The sequence below is a fragment of the Diadema antillarum genome, unplaced genomic scaffold (genome assembly GCF_040938485.1).
Source record: "Diadema antillarum isolate AM-2024a unplaced genomic scaffold, OU_Dant_1.0 seq00001207_RagTag, whole genome shotgun sequence".
Classification (NCBI taxonomy): Eukaryota; Metazoa; Echinodermata; class Echinoidea; order Diadematoida; family Diadematidae; genus Diadema; species Diadema antillarum.
The window spans coordinates 73254-100359 of NW_027272000.1; the positions used below are offsets into that span (position 1 = coordinate 73254).

Genomic DNA, 27106 nt, shown 5'->3' on the forward strand with positions numbered 1-27106 from the left:
AGCAAAAGAAAACTGCCAATTCTGAGAACTTCATTATAATGGGAGTCCACAGTATCAAATATTTAAAGATAACATAAAGAAAGCACACACCATGTGTGCAGTTTGATACCAATCAAAAATAGTAAATTCAGAGATTACTTTGCATGACTCCAGCATAAAACAACAACAACCATAAAACAAAAATGGAAAAAGGATACCTCATTGGAAAGGAGTATAATGATATTAAAAAGAGTTATTCCCAAATGGGTCTGGAGAGTCTACCTCGTACAAGGCAGGACAATGTATAAATATGAAAAATAGGATATACTCTTTTGTAACTTCTACATGTACCTGCCAAAACGCACAGAAATTGCTTGTTAACCATTAAAAGGCTTGGCGACCTCTTGGAAAACCTGTCCAATTCCTCCGAGATATCATCGCAAGCCCGGCAGCGAAGGAGCACGACACCAACAGACGTCTCTCACAAGAAACGTTCATAAAATTCCACAGGAACGTTGCCACTCGTGCTTGGATTGTCAACTCGATCAGAGTTTGAAACTTTCTGCGGGTTGATGCGTGACAAGCGGCGATATGTCTGCCCCACTGTCTGTGGCTGTGAGTTATTTCTTCTTCTCACTCTGTTCCAGGTTCCTCTGCTCAATCAACTGCCTCAGTTCCGTGTTCCATATATATTCCCTCCACCTAAAATTCCCAAATGCCATGCCACTCCCGTGGTTTGCCAACTCAAGGCTTGAAACATTCCCTTGGGTTGATGAATGATAAGCCACTTGAATGTCTTCGGCCGCGGGTTATTTCTTTTTCTCCCTCTGTTCCAGTTTCCACTTCTCAATCTGCTTCTTCAGTTCCGCGTTTGGTATTACCTCCTCCATGGTCAGCGGCTTCCTGTTGAATGGGTCGATTTGATCACTGCAAAAAGACCGGGAAACAGGGGAAAACGTGATTGGCAAAACTTATATGAAATTCATCAATACTTCCACCAAGGTAAAGAAAAGTGACCCTTACAAATCATCCAATCATTACAAAAATAAACAAATTTTAAAAATCATCTAAAAATGACAACAGGAATAAGATGGGCATACATCTAAAAAATGAAAGACTTCACATTCTTCCGTGCATAGATTGTATACATCATTCTTATATGGGCTGACATGAAATATATTCATATACTTGTTTCCTTGGTATATACTCATATTTCTCTCATTGTGACATATCTACACACTTATTTTTTATATTATATATCTATATATTTATCTCAATGTAAAAGTGGACATTTTCACACATTTCGCAGAAGAACCAGCAACTGGCGCAAAAATAAAAGCATGCAATTATTTTTGCTTGCCACTCATTCCAGTAGTTAATGCCTTTATTCCATGGAATTACAAACATGCGGAATTCATCTTACCTGGTCACGTGCGAAAATTACTAATGCAAAAATATCCACTTTTACAGTATATCTATTTCTCTCTGGATGTTAAGTCATCTAACCAAATCTTTGGCTCCTGGATATCACAAAGGTATGGTACTCTGCTGGTGATACACTTCATACACACCTTAGAAGATGCCGAGCTATTGTGGCCCTATCGATGCTCATTCCAGATGTTGGCAGGGTCACTGGGTCAGTCATGAGGGTAAAGGTCAAGGGGTCAACGAACTCGTCTGGGGCATCCGCAAACAGTTCCTCTTCCACTTCTTTCTTCTCACTCAGTTCCTGCATTTTAGAGAGAAACATAACACATGCAAATATAGATGAATATATATGGAAAGAGACAGATAGTACGATAGGTAGACAGACAGAGAGACAGATAGATGAATACAGATAGACAAACAGATAGATCAATAAACAGATAGATTGATAGATGGAGAGATAAACAAATTGACAGATAAATGAATACACATAGACAGAGATATAGATGATTTAAGTGTCTGGTACGAAACAGATTGAAGAATTTAAGTGGACCCAAGTCAGAGAGGTGTTTCCTTTTCTCATGTTTCATAATCCATGTTCCACCAACATCCATACAACAAGATGCATATTTTCCCACTTCTGGGTCGCCGTCAAAGAGATATACACTAAAGGCAATAAGGTACATGTGTATACCGCTCCAATGCAGTACTGAAACTGTTACAATGATATGATCACAACAGCCGTTTCCATGATGGCAGAGGCAGCAAGTGAGTTTCACAGAACGAAAGTTGACCGATTGAAGAACTAGACAAGCACTCAGAGAGCACAGACTTCCGCCAAGCTAGCAACTCATTTCCACCCTTACACGCAGGATATTTCCCAAAATAGAAGCATTTTGTTTACTTCATTGCACGTTGCCTTGCCCGAGCAGAGCACACTTTTTAGTGGGCGTACAACTTTTGTATGTAAACCTCCAGTATGCACAGCTTGAACCCTAAGTCCGTTGACCTTATATGCCAAAAGATGAAAAATCCTTCAAAAATCCATAAAAATTCCTGGATCACTACTAAAATTGAATGAGGTGTTCCATGTGTCAATATCAACTTTTTATGCAAGTTTCACTTTAATCCGTACTCAATTTTTTGAGTTAGTTTGCAAACAGACAAACCAACGCCCATGATCACTTAACCTCCTCCTTCCTTGACGGAGGTACATAAATATTGAACTTACCATGGCATTCCACTAGAATGGAAAAAGAAGGATGAGTTAGTAAAACTAGCACGAACAGCATTTCTGGATCTGTCTAGCCTAGCTATCATTGCTAACCCGTCTCCCAGAAAGAACCACATACGGGCACATGGATTGCGAGATGCGAGAATTGAATGCTACGTGGTCGTCTCTTACGCTGCACTCACTGCGGTCTGCTTTGCAGAACCATCTTCAATATCGCGAGGTTCTTATTTCCGCAACTTTTCTGAGGCAGGTGTTACTCGGGAATTGAACAACATGCGATAAAAATATTTGGTCTAATCCCGATATGAAAGCGACATGCACATGTACATTTTTCCAATCATTACTATATTCCATGCTTGCCAATTTTAACCACTCATGAAATTGTCCGGAAGTTCCGATTCACAAAAAATTAGAATTGCTAAATACATGTATTATGTCATATATAGTAATCCCACACACCTTGACTCTCTTGGCAAACTGCGCCAGTCCCTCGATGACCTCCAGGTTTGTGCCGATCTTCTGCAGGACGCGGTCGGCGCGGACGAACAGCATCGGCGTGTAGTTGCCCTCGTCCTGGGCGGTGGCCTGGCAGAAGCTCTCGGCCGCCCCGAGGTGTATGTACAGCTGGCAGATGTCCTTGACCAGCTGCTTGGGGTTGAACTCCACCTCCTCGAAGTCGTTGACCTTCAGGGTGATCTTGTTGGGACCAACCTTGATTGATTGACAGGCAATCCAATTCAATTTCAATTAAATTCAAAATCTATTTCATGTTCAAATGATTTATTTCACTTTCCAATTATCTACTTAGTTTTCCAATTTACAACACAAATTAACAAAGTATACAGGTCAGATAACGATATAGTCAAATCAAGTGGCGAATATCATTATTTTAAGACAAAAATATTTCCCATAATTCTGCCAAAATTGGAGGAACACACACGCACATACACGCAAAGAGCAGTACAAGTAGTGCTTGTAATGTGCGGTTTCTTCAAATAAAATTGAAAGAAACAGATGTCATGCAAAACACTTTAAAACAATGTCAGCATCAGCACAAGACCCAATGTGCATGCAACCAAGGGTCTAAAGAGGAAAAAGTTTTCAAGACGATAATTCCTTTATTTAATTGTTAATATTCATTACTTTTATTACCTCTAAAGCATTTTGTAATAGGTGCTTTAGAAGATTTACAGATTACTATCATTATCATCATCATTACTACTGATATGCACGTATGAAGACCAAACAGGGATACAAAAAAAAAAAAAAAATCTATACGAGCTTTAAAGAAGAGAGGTTGGAAAACAATCAGGGAATTCAAATTTACAATTTTGAATGTGCAATCTTTACGTCCTTGTAAAAAAAAGAAGATGCACTGTGATTTTCTTCCCATTTTAACCAATAGGCTATGGGCACCTCATGGAGAAAAAGAGACTCCACATCATTCTCAACCTGCTCAAAAGAGAAGGGAATTATGTGGAAAGCTTGATCGCAAAACAGATTTAGCCCCATTTATTTTAAATTCAAACGAAGACCACCATCACCTAGAGCAAAATAGATCTTTTCCAGTGATACAACTGTACCTCATTTGTTGCATAATGCAGAGTATTCTCAAAGTAGTTATGAAAAGACATCCCATATTTTCTGTAGTAGCACTTTCTTTGTTTTTCAACTGGTTCAATTTCAAATATCTAAAATTGGCTAGAATGGAGATAACTTGTTTTGCAGTCAAACTCTTCATGTGTTGACATGGATGTATGTACACAACATCATTTAACGTGTTGAGGACGAGTCCCGAGCTTACTCGGGCAAGTGTCTATGGGAAACGTGTGTTGTAGCAATCAGCCTGTCCTCAACAGGTTAAGAAAAAAAAACCCGCAATCAAAAGTCACAGATGTGATCACCTCTTACCAATTTATGAAGGAAATTGTTGAACATCATGGCTACCCTCTGTACCATCACAGGGTGGGTAAAGATAGTGGTGATTTCTGAGAAAGATATGAAAGGTCAGTGATTTCTGTAATTCAATTTTTTCAAGTTGATGTAGGGCAATTTGTCAATCAGTTGCAATTCAATTTTTAATTCCAAACTCTACATACAATCAAATACATTCTATAAACACGAGCTTACGAGAGTACACAATGACTTACGGGCTCGTACAAAATAAAATCATAATTTCTATTCTCTGAATATTAATGCATGTCAGTAAACGTTGCCTTATATGATTACAGAAAATACTTTCACCATTTTTGTTTATGTCATTTTACTTTTTGCTATGACTTTTTAACCCACTGCATACCACATTAATCACCTGTTCATTGGTATGTGTGTGAAATTTGTACACGGTTCACTCATTGGCATAGAACGGGTAAAATAACTGTACTCTGTTAACATTTTCATAGGGTCATGATACATACATTTCATGCCAGTTGAAACTTTTCCTTTCTGTATACTCCTGTATTCCCCTGTATACTACTGTATCCACCGTATGAATCCTGTTTTCACATCTTGGAAATCTCTGAAGGCTTCCGTGGCGGTAGAACGTTGAGTGGTAGAAGGCTTAATGGGGCACCACATACTCTTTCTTCGGTGTGTATGTAGCCCTGAAAAGGGCCTACCCACTCCTGACGTTTTGGCAAGCATGTTGTTGCCATTCTTAAGAGAATGAAAGAGAATTCTCCTTAAAACGGCATGAACATCCTTGTCAAAAAGTTGGGAGCAAGTAGACCCTTTTCAGGGCCACATACAACGTACATACAAAAGAAAGAATATGTGGTTCACTGTTTAACCTTCTACCATTCAATTTTTACTTCATTACTCTACATTTTTGCTCACCACTCGTGATGTAGACCAGTGTGCTCATGGTCTCGTTCGACATGATGTTGTAGAACCGCGCGATGCCACACGTCTGTCTCAGCGCCTCCTCCTGCTGGCGCCGATCGGTCGGCGACAGTTGCATCCACTCCCCGGATTCTCTCTGCCCCTGGAGCACTTTGATCTGCTTCACATACTATGATGTTGTCAAGGCCAAAAAAAAAAGAGTTAAGACAAATCATTATTCGTATCATTGTATCTATACAAGTCCATGAGACAATGTTATCTCCAGACTACAGTTTACATTCTCTGTTCTACGAATTAACAAGTGGGGCTTCAAAAAAGACATAGGATTACATGTAGCTAAAGAAAGTTGTCCATTTTTTGTTTTGTGTAACAATTGTGAGATCAATATGGATAAAGAGCCTGAAAACATCATCCATCAAATTTCAGACCATCAGAATCTTTGATTAAAATGCAGCACAAAATGCTAACATTGTAGACTGACTACTACTGATGGTTTTATAAAAAGCATCTATTCTGTGTCTAAGAGTATAATCAGATCTGTCAAATAGATAAGTCATGTCTCAATTCAGAAGATGTTTGTTTCATTTGATACTCTTATCACTACCATTGCAACTCCATCCCCATCTTAATCACACTACTCATCATTATCATCCTCATCATCATCATCATTCATTAAATACTCTATCATTACCATGGTAACTCAATCTCCAACCTAATCATATTACTCATCATCATCATCATCCTTTATTTCATTACATACTCTATCATTACCATGGCAACTCCATCAACATCCTAATCACACTACCCATCATCTTCATCATCATCATCATCATCACTGCATACTTACATCGAGGGCCTCGTCGAGAAGGAAGATGGAGTCGTTGATGAGATGGTTGACGAATTTCAGAAACAGAGGTGCCACGGCGTCCTCCATGTGAGCTATGGCCTCCTCTGCTACTATCTGAGGTGTAATGGAGAAATTTTAGAATGCACTATAGACATTACAGAATGTATCATAGACATTTCAGAATGTATTATAGACATCTCAGAATGCATTATAGACATTTCAGAATGCATTATAGGCATTTCAGAATGCATTACTGACATTTCAGAATGCATTACACATTTCAGAATGCATTACAAATGAAAGGGTAGCCACTGAGCAAATGTATATCATAGGCACAGTTTTGACCATGACTGTTTGAATAGAAAGATAAAACCATATTTCTAAACATGTTTTGAAAGCTTTATAAAAACCTGCTTGAAATGTATTTCTCAGGATGCCTAGCTTATCTAAAACAAATCAATGCCAAGATAAACAAATCAATGCCAACAAAAAATAACCTCCTTGGCAGAGATAATCAATCAATCAACTCCTGTCACTGAGTCTCACCTTTATTTGGTTCCTGTGCTGCGGCATGCTCCAGAGGTACTTGAGCACTTTGTACATGGGGCGTCGATAGTTGAACTTCTGCTCAAACTGGTGGGGGTCGCCGGTGAACTCGATGTCGACGAAGATGCTGATGAGGGAGCGGGAGATGTGCTCCCCGAGAGGGTGGGCGTTGAAGGCTTTCTGCCGGTGGAAGCTGTCGAAGGAAAAAATATCCCCAAAATGCACCATCAGTATGATAATCACAAGTCCTTGTTGGAGCTTTATCTCTATTCATTTGTCAACATAGTACACAAATTATGACACTCTCTTTTGTCACTCCTATCAAACATCACGTAGTTATCTGTTAACTTGGCAACTGTAAATCTCTCCATATTATAAATTCTCACAGTCTTGACTGAAAAAATGCAGTTGAACTCTAATGCAGTATGAATGCAAGTGGTTATAATAGATTGAGTTTCGTTGTGTGTGACATCCGATCTACAAAAAAATGGCCAAGCATTTTTGGGTGTCAAGGACCTGAATTGTATTCTCCCATCCCCTCACTGCCCCCCCCCCCCACCCCCTACTGGAGCAATGGAGGGTGGAGTCACAGAAGGTGGAGCCATGGCAAGTGGAGCCATAGAGGGTGGAATCATGGAGGGTGGAGCCATGGAGAGTGGAAAAATGGAGGGTGGAGCCATGGAGGGTTGAGCCATGGAGGGAAGAGCCATGGAGAGTGAAGAAATGGAGGGTGGAGCCATGGAGGGTTGAGCCATGGAGAGTGAAGAAATGGAGGGTGGAGCCATGGAGGGTGGAGCCATGGAGGGAGGAGCCATGGAGAGTGAAGAAATGGGGGGTGGAGCCATGGAGGGAGGAGCCATGGATAGAGATTGGAGTCATAGAGAGTGGAGTCAAAATGGGAGGAGCCAGGGAGGGTGGAGCCATGGAGAGTGAAGAAATGGAGGGTGGAGCCACAGAGGGTGGAGCCAAGGAGGGTGGAGAAATGGAGGGTGGAGCCATGGAGAGTGAAGAAATGGAGGGTGGAGCCATGGAGGGTGGAGCCATGGAGGGAGGAGCCATGGAGAGTGAAGAAATGGGGGGTGGAGCCATGGAGGGAGGAGCCATGGATAGAGATTGGTGTCATAGAGAGTGGAGTCACGATGGGAGGAGCCAGGGAGGGTGGAGCCATGGAGAGTGAAGAAATGGAGGGTGGAGCCATGGAGGGTGGAGCCATGGAGGGAGGAGCCATGGAGAGTGAAGAAATGGAGGGTGGAGCCATGGAGGGAGGAGCCAAGGAGGGTGGAGAAATGGAGGGTGGAGCCAAAGAAGCTGGAGCAATGGAGGCTGGAGCCATGGAACAAAAGGAAGGAATGGATTGGGAGGAAAACATGTTGGAGGAGAAACTAAAGGAGGAGTGAGAGGGTGAGGAGCAAAGCCAAACTTGTAGGTGCAAAGAGGAGAGGAGCTGGGGGGGGGGGGGGATGAGTGGAGATGGGCAAATGGGTGAGAAAGGCACTGAAAGCAACTCACACTGGGATGACAATACCACGACTGCCTGGCTTCTCCTCAGGCATAAGACCTTCCAGAATCTCGGCCAACTTGGCCCGTTGATGGGGGTTGGTCATGTGACTCTTATTGCCCATGAATACGGTCACAAAGGTCATCAAGTCTTTGAGTGATTCACCTGATGCAAGGGAAATACAATGATTGATTGATTGAGGCTTATTAAGGCCATTTATTCGGCAAAATAATACGCAAAAACATAATAATAGTGGCGTTTACAATGAGAGCAAAGGCAGCCTTGAAAGCATCTTGTGCTTGTATTAGAATGCCTACACATGAAAATACTATATACTTTACAATAGCAACATATATCACAAATGATTCTGTGTGAAATCAAGTACCTGTAGATAAACAAAACACTATCACATTTAATAATACATACATATTATATACACTCATACAGATACACACACACACACACACAAACACACACACACACACATGCAGTATACATAAGGATAGAAGACAGGATAGATAAAAAGTATGTTGTCTACTCAGTCATGGCTATTAAACTGTTCGAAAAAAAAGAGCGCTTCAGTAAGCACTTAAATCTAGAAAGAGTTGTGCTGCATTTCAAAGCAGTGCTTATCGAATTCCATTCACTTACACCGGTGAACTTAATAGAGTGGTATAAAGCTAACAAATGAATCTGGATTAAAATTGGGTCAAATCTCAGTTGAAGGATATAACAGATCACTGAAAAAGTGGATATATTTGCATGAGTAATTTTCCGTGCCCGTGCCTGTAAGATAAATTTCAAGTTTTTTGATTTTTTGGAATCAACACATTAGTGGAAGATATGACAAGCAAAAATATGCATGTGCATTCATCTTCATGCTAGTCTCTGGCTGCACAAAATGAAAAAAAAAAATCAACTTTTACAGTATTCATTTTTTCAGAGGGAAGCATAGTGAGAAAAAAGTTCTCACTCCTTCATAATTCTTTATGTTTCAATCCATAGAGTAACAATGATGGAGAACATCCAAATATTAACATACATTTATGTAAAAGAGGAATTTTCTTCTGTTGAAGCTCAAATAAGTTTGGAAAAATGTGAACAATTATGTGAACAATTTTGCATGGCTATGCTTATATTCCATCAAATGAACTATTTATGCTTCTTAGTTGCTGTTTCTTTTTAAATTGGTTTGTATGGAAATTAATGATGCATGTAATTATGTCACAGATATATACTATTGTATATGTATAATGAAAATTGTTGAAATTGTAGGAAATAGCCATGGTGTCTAGTACCACTTATGTAAACATGTTTGATGATACTGCTTAACAATATGGAATTGTAAATTGATGCCATACAGGGAAAAATAAATCAAATCAAATCAAATTAAATGAGTTTTAGTCTAGTATGCAACCCCAGGGATGACATAGCAGTTAACACAGAGTGGCACATACCTCCATCTTCAAACTTTGCCTCGTTGAATCTCCGCAGGAACTGGAGGTACGTGACGAGATTCTCAGCCAGAAACTCGGGGACGGTGCTCAGCTGGGCGGGAGGCTTAATCGGGAGGGGCAGGGAGGGAACGACGAAGGCGGAGGGATCGTCCGTTGTCGCGTACAGAGCGACGAGGCGGGCCGTGGCGACGTGGAGGTTGAAGGCCATGTCCAGGAGTTGGGGCTCAAGGAGGGCAGTCTTGATGCTCAGGAATAGCGACATCGCTGTGGGAATAAGAAGGAACATTGAGACATTACAAGCTAGAGAAGCACTCCGAAAGCGTGGACCTCTGCCAAGCTCATTTCCACCACTGATCTTGTTCTTCCATAGAGATCAGCATTCCACCCATAAGTATGCGTGCTTGAAAGTCGCCAGATTTCTCAACAGAACCTTTTGTTACCTACAGTTACATTATCAACTTCCAGCTGTGCAGCGTGCCTCGCCTTAGCAGGAACTAGAGCATACACTTTAGTGCACGCATCAAACTTCAAATATGCGCAGCTTGAACTCAAAAGTTCATTGACCATACCTGCCAATATATCGAATATCCTTCATAAAATCAATACAAATTCCCGGATCACTAACAAAATTCAATTATCTGTTCCTTGTGTCATTCCCAACCTTTCCTGTAAGTTTAGATCCAAATAAATTCATAACTTTTTGAGTAATTTTGCACACAGACAAACAAACAAACAAAAAAACCAACACACCAACGCCGATGAAAACATAACCTCCTCCCTTGGCGGAGGTAATGATAATGAAGCTGTCACATATCATTACTATGAAGAAGCTTAAAGGGATGGTATAGTTTTGGTTGAGATAAGTGATTCAGATTTAACTCTTTGAGATATAGTTAGAAACAACTTTCATGAAATATTAAAGGGCATACAATTCTAAGAGGAATTAAGAGTTTCTTTGATGGAAGTCAGTTTTGAAATGGCTGAGATATATCCACCTTTTATTAGGATTGCTTTGTTTGGATATCTTAGCCACTTCAAAACAAATTTTCATCAAATAAAACTTTAAATTCCTCTTAGAATTCTATGCTCTTTTACATTTCATAAGACATTTCTCATTATCTCAAAGAATTATCATCAAAAGAAGTTTGAAACCTGAAGTCCCATCTCAACCAAAACTGTACCATCCCTTTAAATGTGTGGCAAAGAGGCCAATTTGCATAAACACACTTTTAGATGCCTAATTCATAAAGATGAGAAGGCATGACAAGGTATCTTCTCAAAATTTCTCCTTGGCACTGGATTAGAATATAGAACTAGCCAAAGTAATTCACTGTCTCACACAGCAGCAAGTGTACCGAAGTTTTGAGAAGTAGCATTTGTGTGCTGAAAAAGGCACTTGGGCGAGGTTAAACAAGTGGCCTTATCAATCTGCACTGTTGTCCACCAGTACTACCCAGTGACACAGACTATATTTCATATACTACAACCTCTTTTTTTTTTCTTTCTCTTTTATTTCCTTACGCACCTGTTGCATCCTACCCCCTCGCTTCCATGTAAAGCCCACCTAACAATACTGATATTACCTTTATCCATCCTGTCACGCAGCTGTACAACGACAGGGTTCCCCGTCGGTCCCCCCATCTGTTGGACCATCTCCTGAAAGGCCTGCTGTATGTGGTGCAGCTCCCGGTTGATGGCATAGAACCGATCGATGAGGGCTTGGAACCCCAGCTGCAGGCAGGACTGCGTCAGGAAGAAGATTCCCGAGGCAAAGTTGTACGGGGGACGGGTGGGGACCTCGCCCCCCTCATCCCCCTCCTCCCTACGGACCATCCTGGTTTCTTTTGGAAGACCTGCCAGAGATGAATCAAAAGAAATACTTTGTGAATGTTCCACCTTTTGTGCAAAGCCCTCTTTTATCCATTTTTCTACCGCATTTGGCAATCTTTCAAGTATGCAGCGCTTGAAAAACATCAATGTCATCATGACAAATATCACAGAATTTACTTTATTTTTTCAAACGGGAAGATAAATATGAGAAAGACCCCGATGAAATGTAAAAAACATTTATGCATTCTCTCTCGACGTTAATTTCAACAGAAGCATGTCAGCTGAAAAAGTAGGAACAAAATGAATATTTTGATGAAGGATTCTTCTATTGATAAGTATCATTTCAATCAAAGAAGCTCAACATACATGAAATAAAAAAATCAGTGAAGTGCTTGGGACAACACAGCTACGAAAGTTACGCTGCACAAAACATCACAAGCTTTTTTCCATGAAGAGACAATGTCAAGAAAAGAGAGACAGAATTAGGGAGGGAGGATGGCATCATTTGAGGTCAAAGTCTGAATGTTTGTGACGTCTGGACCATGGACACATTCAGAGAATAATTTTAGCATGTGACTTCACAATGTGATAGGTACTGTTGGCAAATTAACTCAGCATTTCCATTTGACCATCTTTTCTTATATAGGAACCGCGCAATGAACAGACAGATGAATGATGAACGATAGGGTTGAAAAAGTGAAATCATATGGCAATAGCCAAGGCAAAAATATCAAATCAATTCCCTCCAAAGTACTGTAAAACGAGGAATTTTCGCCTGCATTTTAATTTCGCGAATTTCGCGAGCGCCAAGATTCGCAAAATTAAAATGCACGCGAAAGTTCTTGTCCACATTATATGTACTGAATGCCAGTGGCAGTTCGCAAAAATTTTATGCCGCAAATAAGGCTGTCGGCTCCAATTCGCAAAAAATTCATGCCGCGAATATATCATGTTTTACAGTAACCATCTTTCCAGAACTTCTAAATGCCTAACAACAACACAATGAAATAATTCTTTAGATTCTGCAAATTTTTTTCAGACTAAGTTTGTTCTTTCTCTCTTCATTCTCTCTCTCTCTCCTTCTCTCTCTTGCTCACTCCTTGTCCAGAAAGAGAGAAAGAGAAAAGAGTAAAAAGATCGGAAAGAAAATAGAAGAAAAGACAGCGATCGTACAAAGAGAAACAGAAGCTAAATTAATGAATGACCTAGAAGATGAACTCCAGCCTCGTTCATCTGTTCATCCGTGGCGTCCTGCGGGAGATTGACGCTGGCGTAGCTCAGGTCAACTGACAAAATGGCCGTCGTGTCCGGCTTGGTGAAGGGTCCGCAGAAGCGGAGGAGCACGGACGCGAGGTTGATGAAAAAGGCATCGCTGGCAAAGGCGATGCCAAACGTCGGCAGTTGCCTGGCCCACATCTTCTTGCGGCCTGACGAGAAATAAAGAAAGGAAAGCAAAGAGTAATGGTGATGACACTTTACATGATTCCGATAACCCTTACCGTGCATCCTTCCCTGACCAGAGGAACAAATCCACTGGACCGTTTTATTTCCATTAGGCACAAACGACCGGAAATTAGATCTTGATTAATTCAAATTTAGTAATTTCTCTTAACATAGCTTGGAAATCCAATTTGGAAACCAAAGATTTCATGACCAGGTTGACGACAAATAGCCCTTGCTTGAAGAGTTGCATAGAGTATTCCTACCCCAAGGACAATAATAATCACTCGTATTAATCATTACTCAATTCTTATTACTATTACTTATCATTAAATGTAGTAGAATAGTTTATATTATCATCATAATCATAAAAGTGGTCATTATCATTATTACAAAATACTACTAACACAACTTTATGACTGTCATCACTATTATCGTCACAGTTATCACTTTCATAAAAGTGGCAAAGGTAGCAAGGAAAGGTTATAAGCATTCAAGGTACATTGTATATGATTTATATTCTGCTTGATTCTACCATAAAACTGTCAAACTCTGTGACGTTCTAGTCACTGTAAACATCTCACTGTCTTGAGACAGGGACGCCGCCCACCTGTGTTGGCGTGGATGCATTGGCCGATCCAAGCGAGGAGGCGATTCTTGTTCTCCGGCGAGGACTTGAAGAGGGCGCGCATGATTCTGTAGACATGATCCGCCAGCTTGCCGATTGGCTGGTTTGGAAGGGACAAGACAAGATCAAATCGATATATTTTGGTGCACTGCTTACATCGTCAAAACCTCTTGATTCCTGTTTGTCTGATTTTCCTCCATTTTGCCCCAAAATTACAAGTGGGTCTCCACATATAATTTACCTTGGAATGATGAATTTAACCCGTTGAGGACAGTTTGATTTTGCTACAACACACATTTCCCATAGACGCTTGCCCAGGTATACTCAGGACTCGTCCTCTACAGGTTTAAAAAAAAGGGGGTTCTGGTTGCCAAATTTTATTATTGATCAAAGGTATGATATTCTATCATAATTTCATGTACAAAATAGTGGATACAATAGTGATACTGACTACAATAGTCACAAAGATAATCAGAGGCTGGAGGTCACCCAGTCATAACAATTACTTTTTGTTTGTGTAAGCAGGGATATAAACTCTTGTCATTTGTAGGGGAGCTTGCGTGGCTGAGAAGTGAAGACTACACAAATAAGACTGCAGGCTTCCATGCACATATGATGAGGCTCAAGACCCAGCCCAGCAGTAATTCACATTGATACACCACTTGATCATCATTGCCAATTCTTTTGGAGGGGACTTAATAGAAACCTCCAGATAATTTTCTGACTTTGCATTTGAACAACTAATTATTGGTTATACTGGGTACAGAGTTTTAGAATTTATAGTGACTGGGATGAGGAATAGGAATGTTGTCAAAATCTATAACAAATCACAATGAACAAGGATGATGACATGGCAACTTCACCATAAAATACAGGACTGGGGGCTCAAGGAAGAACGATAAAAGCATACATAAATTCTACACAGGTGAATTTGTCTTTAAAACAAGCCTCATATGTCATCTTTGTTCAGTGTGACTTGTTTAGGTTTTTTTTTCAGAGTATTGGTTTCTCTGCTCAAGAAGCACAATAAATTCAAATAAATCAATACATGGCGCTATCAATTTATGTGCTACATGATGTGAAATTATGAAAATTGTCTGAAATTCCCCTTTCAGCTGTTGGTCCTACTTGCAGGAGAGCTATATACATCATTCTCGCATTGAAAGAACTCTCTTCACTTATTCTCTCATAAAGAGCATGCGGTAACCATCTGAAGTGTTCACAGATGCATGTACAAAAAGGCGGATATCTGAAATAATCTTCAGGACTGATGTACAAATTTGTAGGCAGAGTACCCTGAAGAAGAAGCAGAAGAAGCAGAAGTAGGAGGAGGAGGAAGGAGGAGGAGGAGGAGGAGGAGGAGAAGGAGGAGGAGAAAAAGAAGAAGAAGATTGGAAGAAGAAGAAGAAAAAAAAATGAATACGATGAAAAAGAAGAAGAAGAAGAAGAAGCACCAGCCTCACTTTCCAGACGTATTCTTGCGTGGCCTGGTGCTCCCTGGCCGACGTCCTTGACGGCTTGTCAAAGAAATCCATCAAGCCGTTATCTCGCGGCAGACAGGAGAGGGAGAGGATACAGCCAATGAGAGTCTTCTCGTAGCTCTTGGCATTCTTGGGCTCCTCTGGCGTGATGTGGTCCATCAGGAGCTGTGATACAACAAATAATATGAATTAGCCAAGGGAGGTCAAAGGTCAAGCCTTTGCCACCCCACACCTTGACACCAACTGGGGACCGTTTCATGAAAGTTGTCAGCCCTGACAAGTTGTCAGTCGTTAACAATCACCATGGTAACAAGTCAGTGACAAAAGCTTCTCAGCCAATCAAATCCACAGATTTTGCTGAAATTGTCAGAGACTCACCACTTGTCAGCGCTGACTGAATTGATGAAACACCCCCCTGGTTTCCCACAGAACCAAACTCTACTCACTGAAGAATATGTGACCGTGCACCACAATAAGCAACAAAAAGTCACACACACTGATTTTGTGTGAGGACTGAAAAAAGTTAGAATGGTACAACCTAGCTAATCTGGAGTAAAATGAACATGAAATTGTGGTTTTAACACTTTTTAATAGAATAGTGTGATTAGGTTTGTCTTTAATATAGAGTCCCCTTTTCATTTCTTAAAAACCCTGTATATACTCTTTACTTTCAACTCTAATAAAGTTAGAAAGGATGATGCTTCTGCTTTGAAATTTTGCAGTAATTATAGAAAAAATGTATGTTTATAAAGCATGCTCAATTTCAGCTTAATCTGATAATCCCTTCATTGTTGTTGCTCCTGTGGTTTAGATCCCGTTTTTGTCCAATTCATCGCACAGCCAGCATGCCTTGGAAAAGAATAATAACCGCTCGAATAGACCCTGTACTTCAGAGCCTCTTTTCTCAGTTTACTTTTCTGGAGTGTGCGCTTTCTTTCCAATATTAAGATAGATTAGGAGAGTCCATTGGAATTGAGATATACATCATTTTAAAGCTTAAAGATTGCCTTTTCAGAATCTGCTCTTCACTAAAAATCCATGTCTGGCAACTTTTGGGTGATTTTGTGATGCAGGGTCACATATAGTAAAGTTTACATTACATTCGGCATGAGTAAAGACAAATTGATCATATGTGTAGGGAGCTTTAAGGAAACCTATTGGCAGATATATTGTGCTTCTTCAATTGAATAAATCTTCATTCACTGCTCAGCCTGAGTACATTCAAAAGTGCAGGTCTGCATTTGTGACCCGCCACAACAAAAGGATCTGAAAGTCGCTGACAGCTGAGCCGAGAAAATCGAGTTTGAAGTCAGATCATCAAAATCGGTCAAAACCATTGAATTTCTGTTGTTGGCATAATGTTGTAGTGTACGTAATGTTTCGTCTATCATCTGCCAAAATTTCAAGGCATTAATGATCAAAGGGAAGGCAAGAAATTAGCGTTTTTCTTGGCCATGAATTTCCGACTTTCAACGGAACAGAAACGTGTCCGAAGATTTGGATTTAGTGCCGCAGATAGACTCCGCTCCTAGCAACGAGGGAGTGATCTAATTGGTCAGTGCGTGGCAAACATACCTGTGCCAGCTGAGGGTGTCTGGCGTAGAAGCCTAGAATCTCGCAGTAGGCAAAGTTCATGGGGTTGACCAGTTGGGGCTGTGGCTCATCTGCTTGTAGAGAAGATCAAGGATGGGGGTGAACGCCTCGCCGATGGGGAGCGAGTCATCGAGTTGGATGGCATCGGCCACCTCGTGGAAGAACTTGACAGCGGTGTCTCCACCTGAAAGTATAGAAAAAGGGGCATTCCTAATTGTGAATGAAGTATGATTGTTACAATTTGATGATGTTTTGTACATATTACTGCATCATTAGTATATGTTTGGTTTTTCTTATGTTCCAACATCAATTTTGTCATGTGTAAGTGGCATTTTGTTTTGTTTTTGTATTTCATTTGTTCCGATAAGTTATCTTATTTGATTATGGTATGGTTGTTTTATGTACTGTTCATGCTGATTAAGTGTATGTAACAGTGCCATGAGCATTATTTTTGATGGACTTTGGTGCTTTATAGGAGGCCACTATATTATTATTGTTTATTAATGATTTGTGACTGCCTGCTCAAAACAAACGAAAAAATAGGCCAAAAATGACTTTTAATATTTCTACAGAGTTTGAAAGAGTAAGGTCAACCATTAAAATGATATATAGCTTGTTTTAATAAAATCCAATCATTCTAATCCATTCGACAAGTGACTGAAAAGACAGAGTAAGGAGGTGCAGTTTCATAGAAAAGGGAGAAAAGAGAATAGGGTCACTCAGGCTTACTGTGCAGAAGTATTGCTGAATATAATATACATTTTCCAGTGAAAGCAGTGCCTGTCCCCAAAAATTTAGTCCAGAAAAACAAGATATCTTAATTTTGATCTTGTTTTCAGCCCCCAAATTTTGACAATGGGTGAAGAAAAGATTACACACACACACACACACACACACACACACACACACACATAGACAAACCTAAAAAAAAATTGACATACCCTCCTCTCTAGTGAAAGACTGTAGTAGAAGATCCAGGACTTGCTGCCTGGTGTTCTGGTCATTGTACACTTCGGCGTCAGCAGGCAGGTGGCCGCGTTTGACACGCAAATCCTCTGGCAGCGCTCTGCAAAGTCGGCAACAGCGGACTGCGATCAAACATATGGAAAGAATTGAATCAGTGCAGCTTGTGGCCCTACGTATACAACTCAAATTTATTACCTAGACGTTGAATAATGTAAATTTGAAAGTACATACAGTAAGAATGCAATAATCCATTACATTACCCAATAATCTTGATCCAGATACTCTGAAAATTATTTCTCTCAAAAGTCAACTCATATATTAAAGTGATTGAAACAGAAGGTCTAATACCAGAACAGCGATTGTGACTTGCATAAACACAGCAAAAAGCAATGTCGGCAGGTATATCTTATGTATGCAACGTTTCATGGTTATTACTACCTACCGTGTATCTGTTCGATAGATCAATACATTTAATTTTGATGTCTGATATTAATGAAGGTAGCGTTTACAGGAGTGTAAGGTAAACACATGTCAAAACTCTATTCTTTATCATTTTATTCATTTTTTTTTATTTTGGAAACTTACATTTGTAGCTGGGGCAGACTCTCATAAGGCAAACTTCTTTGTCTACTGGTATAAAAGTCTTTAGAAAAACACCACTTCTTTCTTTTTTTCAGGGCAGATGCTCAAAAAGAACACTACCGAGTACTTTCTCCCAGGGTTGATAATCGAGATATCTGCTAACAAAAGCAAAATCCTGTCGGTTTGATTGGGTGTGCTTTAGACTCCAAATGTGACTGCCTAGCCCCAAACCCACAATAGGTTGCAAATTAGAATCCTCTGTAATGGACCAAAATATGTCATCTGGGTTGACTGACTCAATTTGTTTTATGTGCCATGGTGGAAACCCTCTGTGTGCCACATTATTCTAGGATACCAACGTAGTCATGCTTTGAGAAAGCATTCTGCTTTTCAAATCTATGTTACTGCTATATAGATTTCTGTTAAGCTGGACATGTAGTGAGCAAGGCTGTTGAAAAAATTCCCAGCTTTGCGTGGATGAAAATTGTATTAGAAATCGATGATTGTTTTGTTTGAATGACCAGTAGCTATATTACTGTAAAGACATGACTTTTGCACACAAAATACAGACATATAACTTAGAATTTACATGCAAATCTATCAGAGAACATCGCTTGATAGTCAATAACCACATAAATGCAAGCTACATGTGAGACGAACGGAAGCGCGAGAAAAGCTTTCATTGTATTACAGCATTTGGCGATTTATCGATTGGTTTGGGCGGGGTTTGTGGGTTTGAGCAGAATATGCGAAGTTGGCACGCCGTCGACTGAGTCAGATGTGCAAACGTGGCACAAAAAGAGTTAAAGTTTGTCTTGCAAGAGAGAGCTACCTTATCTCTATCTCCTGTCAAAATTTGGTGGCTTAAAACAATACGGAAATTGAGATGTTAGCAGCTTTTCTGAACCCTATCTTTTTTTTTTCCCCCCATATGAGTGCCTCTTTCACTGTCAAAGAGAACGTTTTCACAGATAACTCCCACACTTACGCCTGAGTGACCCTTATCTTCAAATCCTCTCTTTTCCCTTTTCTAGGAAACTGCACCTCCTTAGACCCTTCCATATTTCAATCACTTTTTGAATTGATTAGGATGGTCCAATATTAACAAGTTATTCATCATTTCAAAACTTTGAGCTTACTCTTTTACTATACAATAGAAAAGTGGAATTTCATTTGGGCTACTTGAGCGGGTTTTGAACTGGACAGTCGCAAATATGAAGAGGACCACGTTCATTATGAAATGTGACTCTCAGAAGCTTGTAGTATTTAAGCCGCTGATGACGAGTCCAGAGTATACTCGGGCAGTTGTGGTGTTTTAAAGAAAGAAGAAAAAGAGAAAAAAATGGGGCCCTATATATACTCAGGCAGGTGTCTATGGGAAACGCATGCTATAGCAACATCAGCCCGTCCTCAATGGGTTCAGAGTCTTTTTTGGGGGGCTCACATCTTTCTTGAGCATGTCTGCTGCCCTCTGGTGGGAGTCCAGCAGGTAGTTGATGATGGATTTCTCCCCGGCCATTCTTGTGTCATCCAGGCAAGGCTTGCTGGAGTCTGTCATGTGGATGATGTGGAAGGAGGGGTCTGGGAGGAGCAGTCTCTCAAAGAGGGCCTAAATGGAATGGATGAGAACAATTATAACAATTATAATATTAATAATAATGATGATGATAATAATAATAATAATAATAATAATAACAATAATAACAATAAGAATACTAATAATGATGATAATTAAAACTAGAAAAAAATTGAAGAGATCTGCACTCTCCGGGTGCATTCATCATTAAGGCTTCCGATCTCTGGCTGTTATCTGGGTATCTCTGGGTGCTTTCGAGTGCTCTCCTAAAGCAAACCATACCGTACCGTAATGGCGCCAGAGGAGCATTCGAACGCTCCTAAAGTGTACCGTACCATACTGTACCGAGCCAAACGTGGACCACTTCCCGATGTCCTCCAAAAATGTACCAAAAGCGTACCAAAAGTTTGATGTAAAGCCTGCGCGTATCATGTGCATGCGTCACAATGCAAAGACATCATTCTCTTTGTTCTGGACAGCTGAAGTAGTTCAAGTGCACAAGGTGAATGACCCTTTAGCTACAAAATGCTTGACCTCTTCTAAAAATAGCTCATGAGGTACACTTCTCAACAGAGTGCTCAAAGTTTCAAAATCTGGCATAGTACGGTATGGTATGCTTTACTTCAGTTCGGTACAGTCCGCTTTAGAGCGCTCGAACACACCCTCTGTGCCCAATTCAAGCTGTACAAATAATTGAAGTCGCTGCGCAGCCATCTTTACCAGGCACACTCTATGGGGACTTGCACACATTTTCCAATATAGACTGTCACCAAGACCGTATGATGTAGTGAGCAAAGACATGGGCGATATGCGTGGTAAGACGGCAGCGCAGTAGCTTCAAAGCAATTGGCCATTGATATATCCAGCTACCTTTTGTAGAGATCAATGGTTTAGGCATGAGAAGATGACCTTTGACCTCACCATGTCAATGTTCTCCCAAGAGAGCCAAGACCACTGCTCCCCGTGTTCCTTCTCCAGCTGGTCAGCCATGTCAACCAGGTATACACAGCGGGCAGGCATCCCAGCATCCAGGGTTATGCCATCTACAAAGGGGGGGGGGGGGGGGGGAGGGGGAGGGGTATGGATGCAAGACATAGCATGGTATCATCAAATCATATATTTCATGACTTAGGGCTGCCAACATTCATCCACCAAAGTCAGGGAGGTTTAAAATAGCAATCAGGAAGATCCCTGCATGCCACATGCAACTCATTGGGGGAAAAAAAGTTCCAAGATCAACGAGATCTTATGTAGTCTCATATCTAGACATGAAGCAATATTGAAGTTTTCAGGAAGGTTCTTGCAGAATCCATAAGGACATGGCAGCCCTGCATAATGTCATCAAAAAGAAACGTTTTGAAAACCTGAAACCTTGAACTTTACAGAGGCAATAAAAATCAATAAGCACCTGCCATATTTAAGCTGGATACATTCCATATGAATGGCCAATGGCACAAGTATACTGGTAAACTGTACTTTAGATTCCAGAATTAAATTTTACTAGATACCCCCGACTGGCAAATGCAAGGTTGAACTTGTGGATTCAAGCAGACATGGGTATGTCGAGCTCGTGGGGCAAATTATTTGTACATGGCCCCATTTTACTCTCTCTTTCTTTAAAACAACATGTCGCGCTCATAACTATGCGAACTACCAAAGTTTGCACTCAACATGCAAAACCTAGAATACTGTCCACATCACTACTGCAAAAGCTCCTATGTAACGATTTGTTAGAAAGCTGCCTGTATGCTCACCTTGATCAACGGTAATAAGGAAGACTTTCTGGATGACCGAGTCCACTAGACTGATCTCTCTGGCCGTTGAAGTGACCTCGATGACACTAGCCTTCTCGCAGACAATGCATGAAGACAAGATGGGATGAGAGAGAGAAGAGAGGACACAAATACAACCATTTCACATTAAGCTCCAAACATTCACCCTTCAAAATTCTTCCAGTGGATATGCACAAGGATGGCAATGTGAACAGGGCATTGCTGATTTATGTCTCTGTGCTTTCTCTTCTTCTTTTTTCATAAGTGGTTATGCATTGAAATACAAAAATTCATACAAACAGCAAAACAAACAATTTAGAATTTTAGGCATTTTTGTCCATTTGATTTAAACTTTGTTTGAAAGACAAACAAAAACATTCAGATGAGTGAAACAGTGAGGAATTATGAAGTCTCTTCCGTCTGGCTGGTATGATGTTCTTAAACTGCTAGCAAACATTAACCCGTTCCTTCCGCAATTCTCTGAGTGCCTTAAATGCCCCCAAACGATATTCTTTTCGCCCGTCGACAGAGAGGCACACAGGTTGGTAATCCAGCTGTGTGAAGGCAGTCACGCGGTTCATTGTTTCCCCCTACATGTGCCAGTGAACAATGGAAATATCGATCGGGAACGAGGTATGAATAGAGCGTGCGCTGATGAGCTCTCAGAATCTTTTGTTCTACACAAAATCAGGTACCTGAATGAGGTGACTGGAGTCAGCGAACCCGCATTTCTAACTGATCTCAGCCTTGATCGCTATGTACATGTTCGTAAAAGAGTTTACGGCAGAACAAGCAAAAAACTAAATCAGGAAAAGGTACATAATACTGTAAAACACGCATTTTTCAAACAGAAGGAGAACAAATCCTGATAGAGTAAACTCTGATCTTTTTATCAAACTCACTTTCCTGAGCATTTTAACACAAAGAAACATGAATTTAGGCCACTGAAACAGGCACCCTTGTCTTCATTTTGTATATCAGTTGCTCCCACGGGAACCTGGTTTACCAGGTTCCCGTAAGGAACGGGTTAAGTCAACTTCAACTCACACACCACCACACAATACTTAAATTCATTAACTTGTAACTTCACAATATCAAGTGAACTCAACTCACACACCACCACACACTACTTAAATTCATTAACTTGTAACTTCACAACATGCTTGAAGACAAAGGGTTTAGTTGATTGCACAGGTATGATTATCTAATTCACTCTCTCACGCCAACCATATAAAAATGCCACTGACATTATTCATGAACAGCTTGTCAATGATGTAAAGTTTAAGATATGTGCAATCTCATTCTGAGAACATTTTCAAAGCATCCAAAAGCCCCAAGATCATACTAATGAAACCTGTAAAAATCAAATCAAGGTCAGAATCTCACTTTTGGTGCCTCTGCGCTGCCGGCATCCTGACCCGGAGTCAAGAGAAGGGAGAAGGGATTGGCCTCAGACGCCATGGCAACCAGCGATCTCTCTGATAGCGACAATCACCTACAGCACGTAAAGGAGAAGAGCAAATTATAATAACACATACTGTGTAAGATGGCTACACAAGCAGCTTAACATACCTGCCCTCAAAGTAAGCTCCTTGTTAGACATAAAAATGCATGTATGTCAGTTTGGAGGTTTTTGTAATCATTTTTTGACATAATTATGGCTCTCCTCCAAAGAAGGGGATTTCTCAGAGCCAGATACAGTCTCCGCGGAACATATCCCCATAAACCAGGTACAGGTACAGACTGATCTTTTGGTCAAGCCTGACTTTACAACAGCAATTTCAGGTACCACAGCAAATAACCTGAATTATTGTTCACTGCCAATTACAGTACGTAGGTAGCTGTGGCCAAGTTGCTGTTGTTGTAATTTACAGTTGTGAACTACAATGATCATTACCTACCTCAGTCAAAGAGGTCATGTTTTTGCCAGCGCTGGTTTTCTTGACTATTTGCTTATAATCTAATATTCTGTTTGCAAAATAACTGAGAAAAATAGACAGATTTAAATAAAATTTTAAAGAAAATTGATACTGCCACAAGGAACAGCTTGAACTTGTATACCAAGTCATTGGGTGTCTGGACAGGTTGTGGGACCGGATGCGTACTGTAAAGTGCGTCTGGTTTGACAATGACGTGCCTACATAAACAGTTGTTTGTCAGTGAGGAGCTGCGCGTAAATGCGTATTCACAGTAGAATAAGCAAGTCAGTACGCGAGAGTCTTAAGTGTCTGGACACCCAACCCCCCATCCTACAGATGACTACATTTTGGTAGGATATCATTCATTGTCTGGATCTAGGAATAGGATATTTTTTGATTTTTTGAAGTATTCATTGTATAAATTGGGAAACACGGCCATTTGCAGGGTACGTCATTATGACATTAGTCAGTCAGTAACAGTTAGACTCTACTAACAGTTAGGTACCGGTAGCACGTCTGCCTCTCGTAATGGACCCCGGTTCCATTTCCAAGTCCCACTGCTCAGCAATGACAATGACAATGTTATGTACAAAGTATCGTCCCCTCTTCTACATACAGTCTGTAGTAGGCCCTACTAGTAGCCCCGGAGACCCGCCGCTCTGCGGCGGGGTCCTGGCGGCTACCCCGCAGTTTCGTTCAAGTGAGAATCAAGAACAACTCCCTATTGCCACATATACGGCAACTTCACAAATAAACCATGGCTGAATGTCCATCATAAACACAGTGACAATATAAAATGAAATATACACTACCCCATTGCCTTGGTCCTTCTCACCAATTTATCTGGAAACTGCATAATTTGCCACATTTTTTAGGAGTAGGCGGTCTGCCCTAGTGGAGAGCTTTGCTGCTATTTTGAACGTGTATATCCATCAGTACGCATCTACGCATGCGTAAACAATGACGTCAACGTTACGGACGCAAAAGGATATGAATAATGCATCATCGCACGGTGAATATGCATCATGTAGCGAGTAATACAGCTGTCAATGCACTGCACTGAATGCATTGTGTGCGCATGTGCAAGTGATTGTGAGTTTCAGTGAGCATCGGTGAGCTGAAGATATTTGCCTTATAAGACAGCATTTTCTGCATCATAAGCAATGAAATGCATCAAACAGTCGCCGATGTGAATCATTTAGGTTTAGTCGACCCATGTACGTATTCCCAGTAGTTTTTGTTGAAAAATTAAGGAAATACAGCGCCGGAACGGCACCCGTTTGGTACAACATTAAAATATCGAGGCCAAAACGGCGCAGCCCCAACACTGTACGTTGTACGTTGGGGCTGCTGGTCGCAGTTACCCTACTAGTAGATTCTAGTACGTAGTAGTAAAATTTATTCAGGTAGCTGTTAGATCTAAGCGGCAAAACACTCTGTCCCTCAGATAGGACATAAAATTAATTAAGGCAAATTAAAATGGAGGTCCCATGATAGGCCTAACCCCAGCACGGGGCGCTGTAACATGGTAACAGTATGTCAGTACGTATTGGGGTCGCTGTTGCGCGGTTACCATAGCCTAGGCCATGTCATGTCATGTGTGAGAGACTCACAACTCATGTAACGTTAGGGCCTAGCCTAGGGCCTACGTGAATTTACTACAAAAGACCCCGCTTCATTTAGGTCCCTACCGCTATTTAGTAAATTTATTCTACATAGCTCTAGTTGATAGTAGGGCCTACAGTAAGACAAGCAAGGCCAAGGCCAAAAAGGGCAAGCAGGGCCAAGGGCCAAGGGCAAGGCAGCTAAAAGTAAAATAACCCAATCAGTGAATGAATGCAGAATGGAATTGGAACCGCCTTAAATTTACTACAATTTGTATTTTCTACATCCAACTTAACTGGACACCATGAGAGACCAGCTGAATCATGTCGGTTACCCAGCCATCTTTTCAGATAGAAATGAAACATACAAATCGTTCCTTCATTCACTCATTGCAATAGCAACGAAACGTAGTTTACAGTGTCAGTGCAGTGAAGCAGTACACTACACTACGAGTGAGCGAGTGTGAACGTCCGCCAGAGGTTGGGCGTGTATAGGTTGAGCGTGTGCGCTCAAACCGGCACTACGGGCCGGTTGTACATCGAACAGTCGGCTAGAAACCCACAGCATTTAGGAAATAAAACTCATTACAAGGCAGCAGATACAGTTGAAAAAGAAAATTTTAGCAACTCAACAGTGTTTACCTTGAAATCACGCAGAAATGTGATCTTCTTCCTCGCAGGATTGGAATCGTTGCCTACTACAGCAGCATGCTATGCTCCAAAACAACCATAATATGCATACGTGCAATGCAATGCCAGTCTAGTCGCAGTGGCCGCCGCGCCGTGGAATGATGACGAGTCAATCTTCTTCCGTAACAGTGAATGCCGTCACTTCTACTTCCGGGGTCGCGACAAACCAGTACGTTGCGTAATAGTGGAGGTCATATCTCTTATTTGACTTTTTAACATCATAAATGTGTTTTTGATGATATTTGCCCCTACATCATATGGGAAATTACACATTTAAGGGTTATAAAGCTTCTCAAAGAGACACTTTTAAAAATGATGCCCCTTAGGGTTTTTTCAAAAATAAATCTTGCAGTTTTGATTAGTTTTTCATAAGATGAATACATAGATGCAGGTATAGTTATCCTTGATTAAGGGTGTGTACTCATCACCTTATTGCCTAATAAACTACTGTAAACCACTTTTATTCATCAAACAGATTAACTTGATGTATTTTGAGCTGTTTCAACGTGGTAGCCCAAACAAAAGAAATACATTAAAATGACACAATCATTCAAAGTTGTGTGATACTAATGACTATAGTTTCTATATACCATGATCTATACCACAAGAACATAATAAGAAAACAAACAGTAGTTAAGCAGAGTTTTTTTTTTTTTGGGGGGGGGGTAGAGGGGTAGGGGTAAGGGGAGGGGGGAGGTAGGGAGAGGGGAGGGATGGATTTGACAGAATGGATCAACAGAAACCAGCAGAGCTTGTATGGGAGGAATACTTCCCATTGACTTGTGTGCAATGCGTGCCTTCTCTATAATGGAGGTCATATCTCTTATTTGACTTTTAAACATCATAAATGTGTTTTTGATGATATTCGCCCCTACATCATATGGGAAATTACACATTTAAGGGTTATAAAGCTTCTCAAAGAGACACTTAAAAAAAATACCCTTTGGAGTTTTTTTCAAAAATAAATCTTGCAGTCTTGATTAGTTTTTCATAAGATGAATACATAGATGCAGGTAGTTATCCTTGATTAAGGGTGTGTCATCATCACCATACAATTGCCTATAAAGTACTGTAAACCACTTTTATTTATCAAACAGATTAACTTGATGTATTTTGAGCTGTTTCAGTGGTAGCCCAAACAAAGAAATACATTTAAATGACACAATCATTCAAAGTTGTGTGATACTGATGACTAGTT

General features: G+C 40.6%; 1 protein-coding gene across 1 annotated transcript; it reads right to left on the reverse strand.

Annotated features, from left to right (window-relative positions):
- Positions 1-788: 788 nt before the first annotated feature.
- LOC139744748 (ubiquitin conjugation factor E4 A-like) lies at positions 789-25958 on the reverse strand. Its single transcript, XM_071655171.1, is given in 22 exon segments — positions 789-906; positions 1551-1708; positions 3098-3349; positions 4550-4626; positions 5474-5648; positions 6327-6440; positions 6873-7065; positions 8382-8535; positions 9828-10091; positions 11411-11680; positions 12863-13084; positions 13708-13825; positions 15189-15371; positions 16782-16855; positions 16858-16983; positions 17741-17812; positions 17815-17887; positions 19792-19956; positions 20845-20966; positions 21678-21768; positions 23082-23190; positions 25861-25958. Coding segments are annotated over 21 exon segments (3096 nt in total). The 5' UTR covers positions 23157-23190; positions 25861-25958.
- Between the last annotated feature and the right edge of the window lie 1148 nt (positions 25959-27106).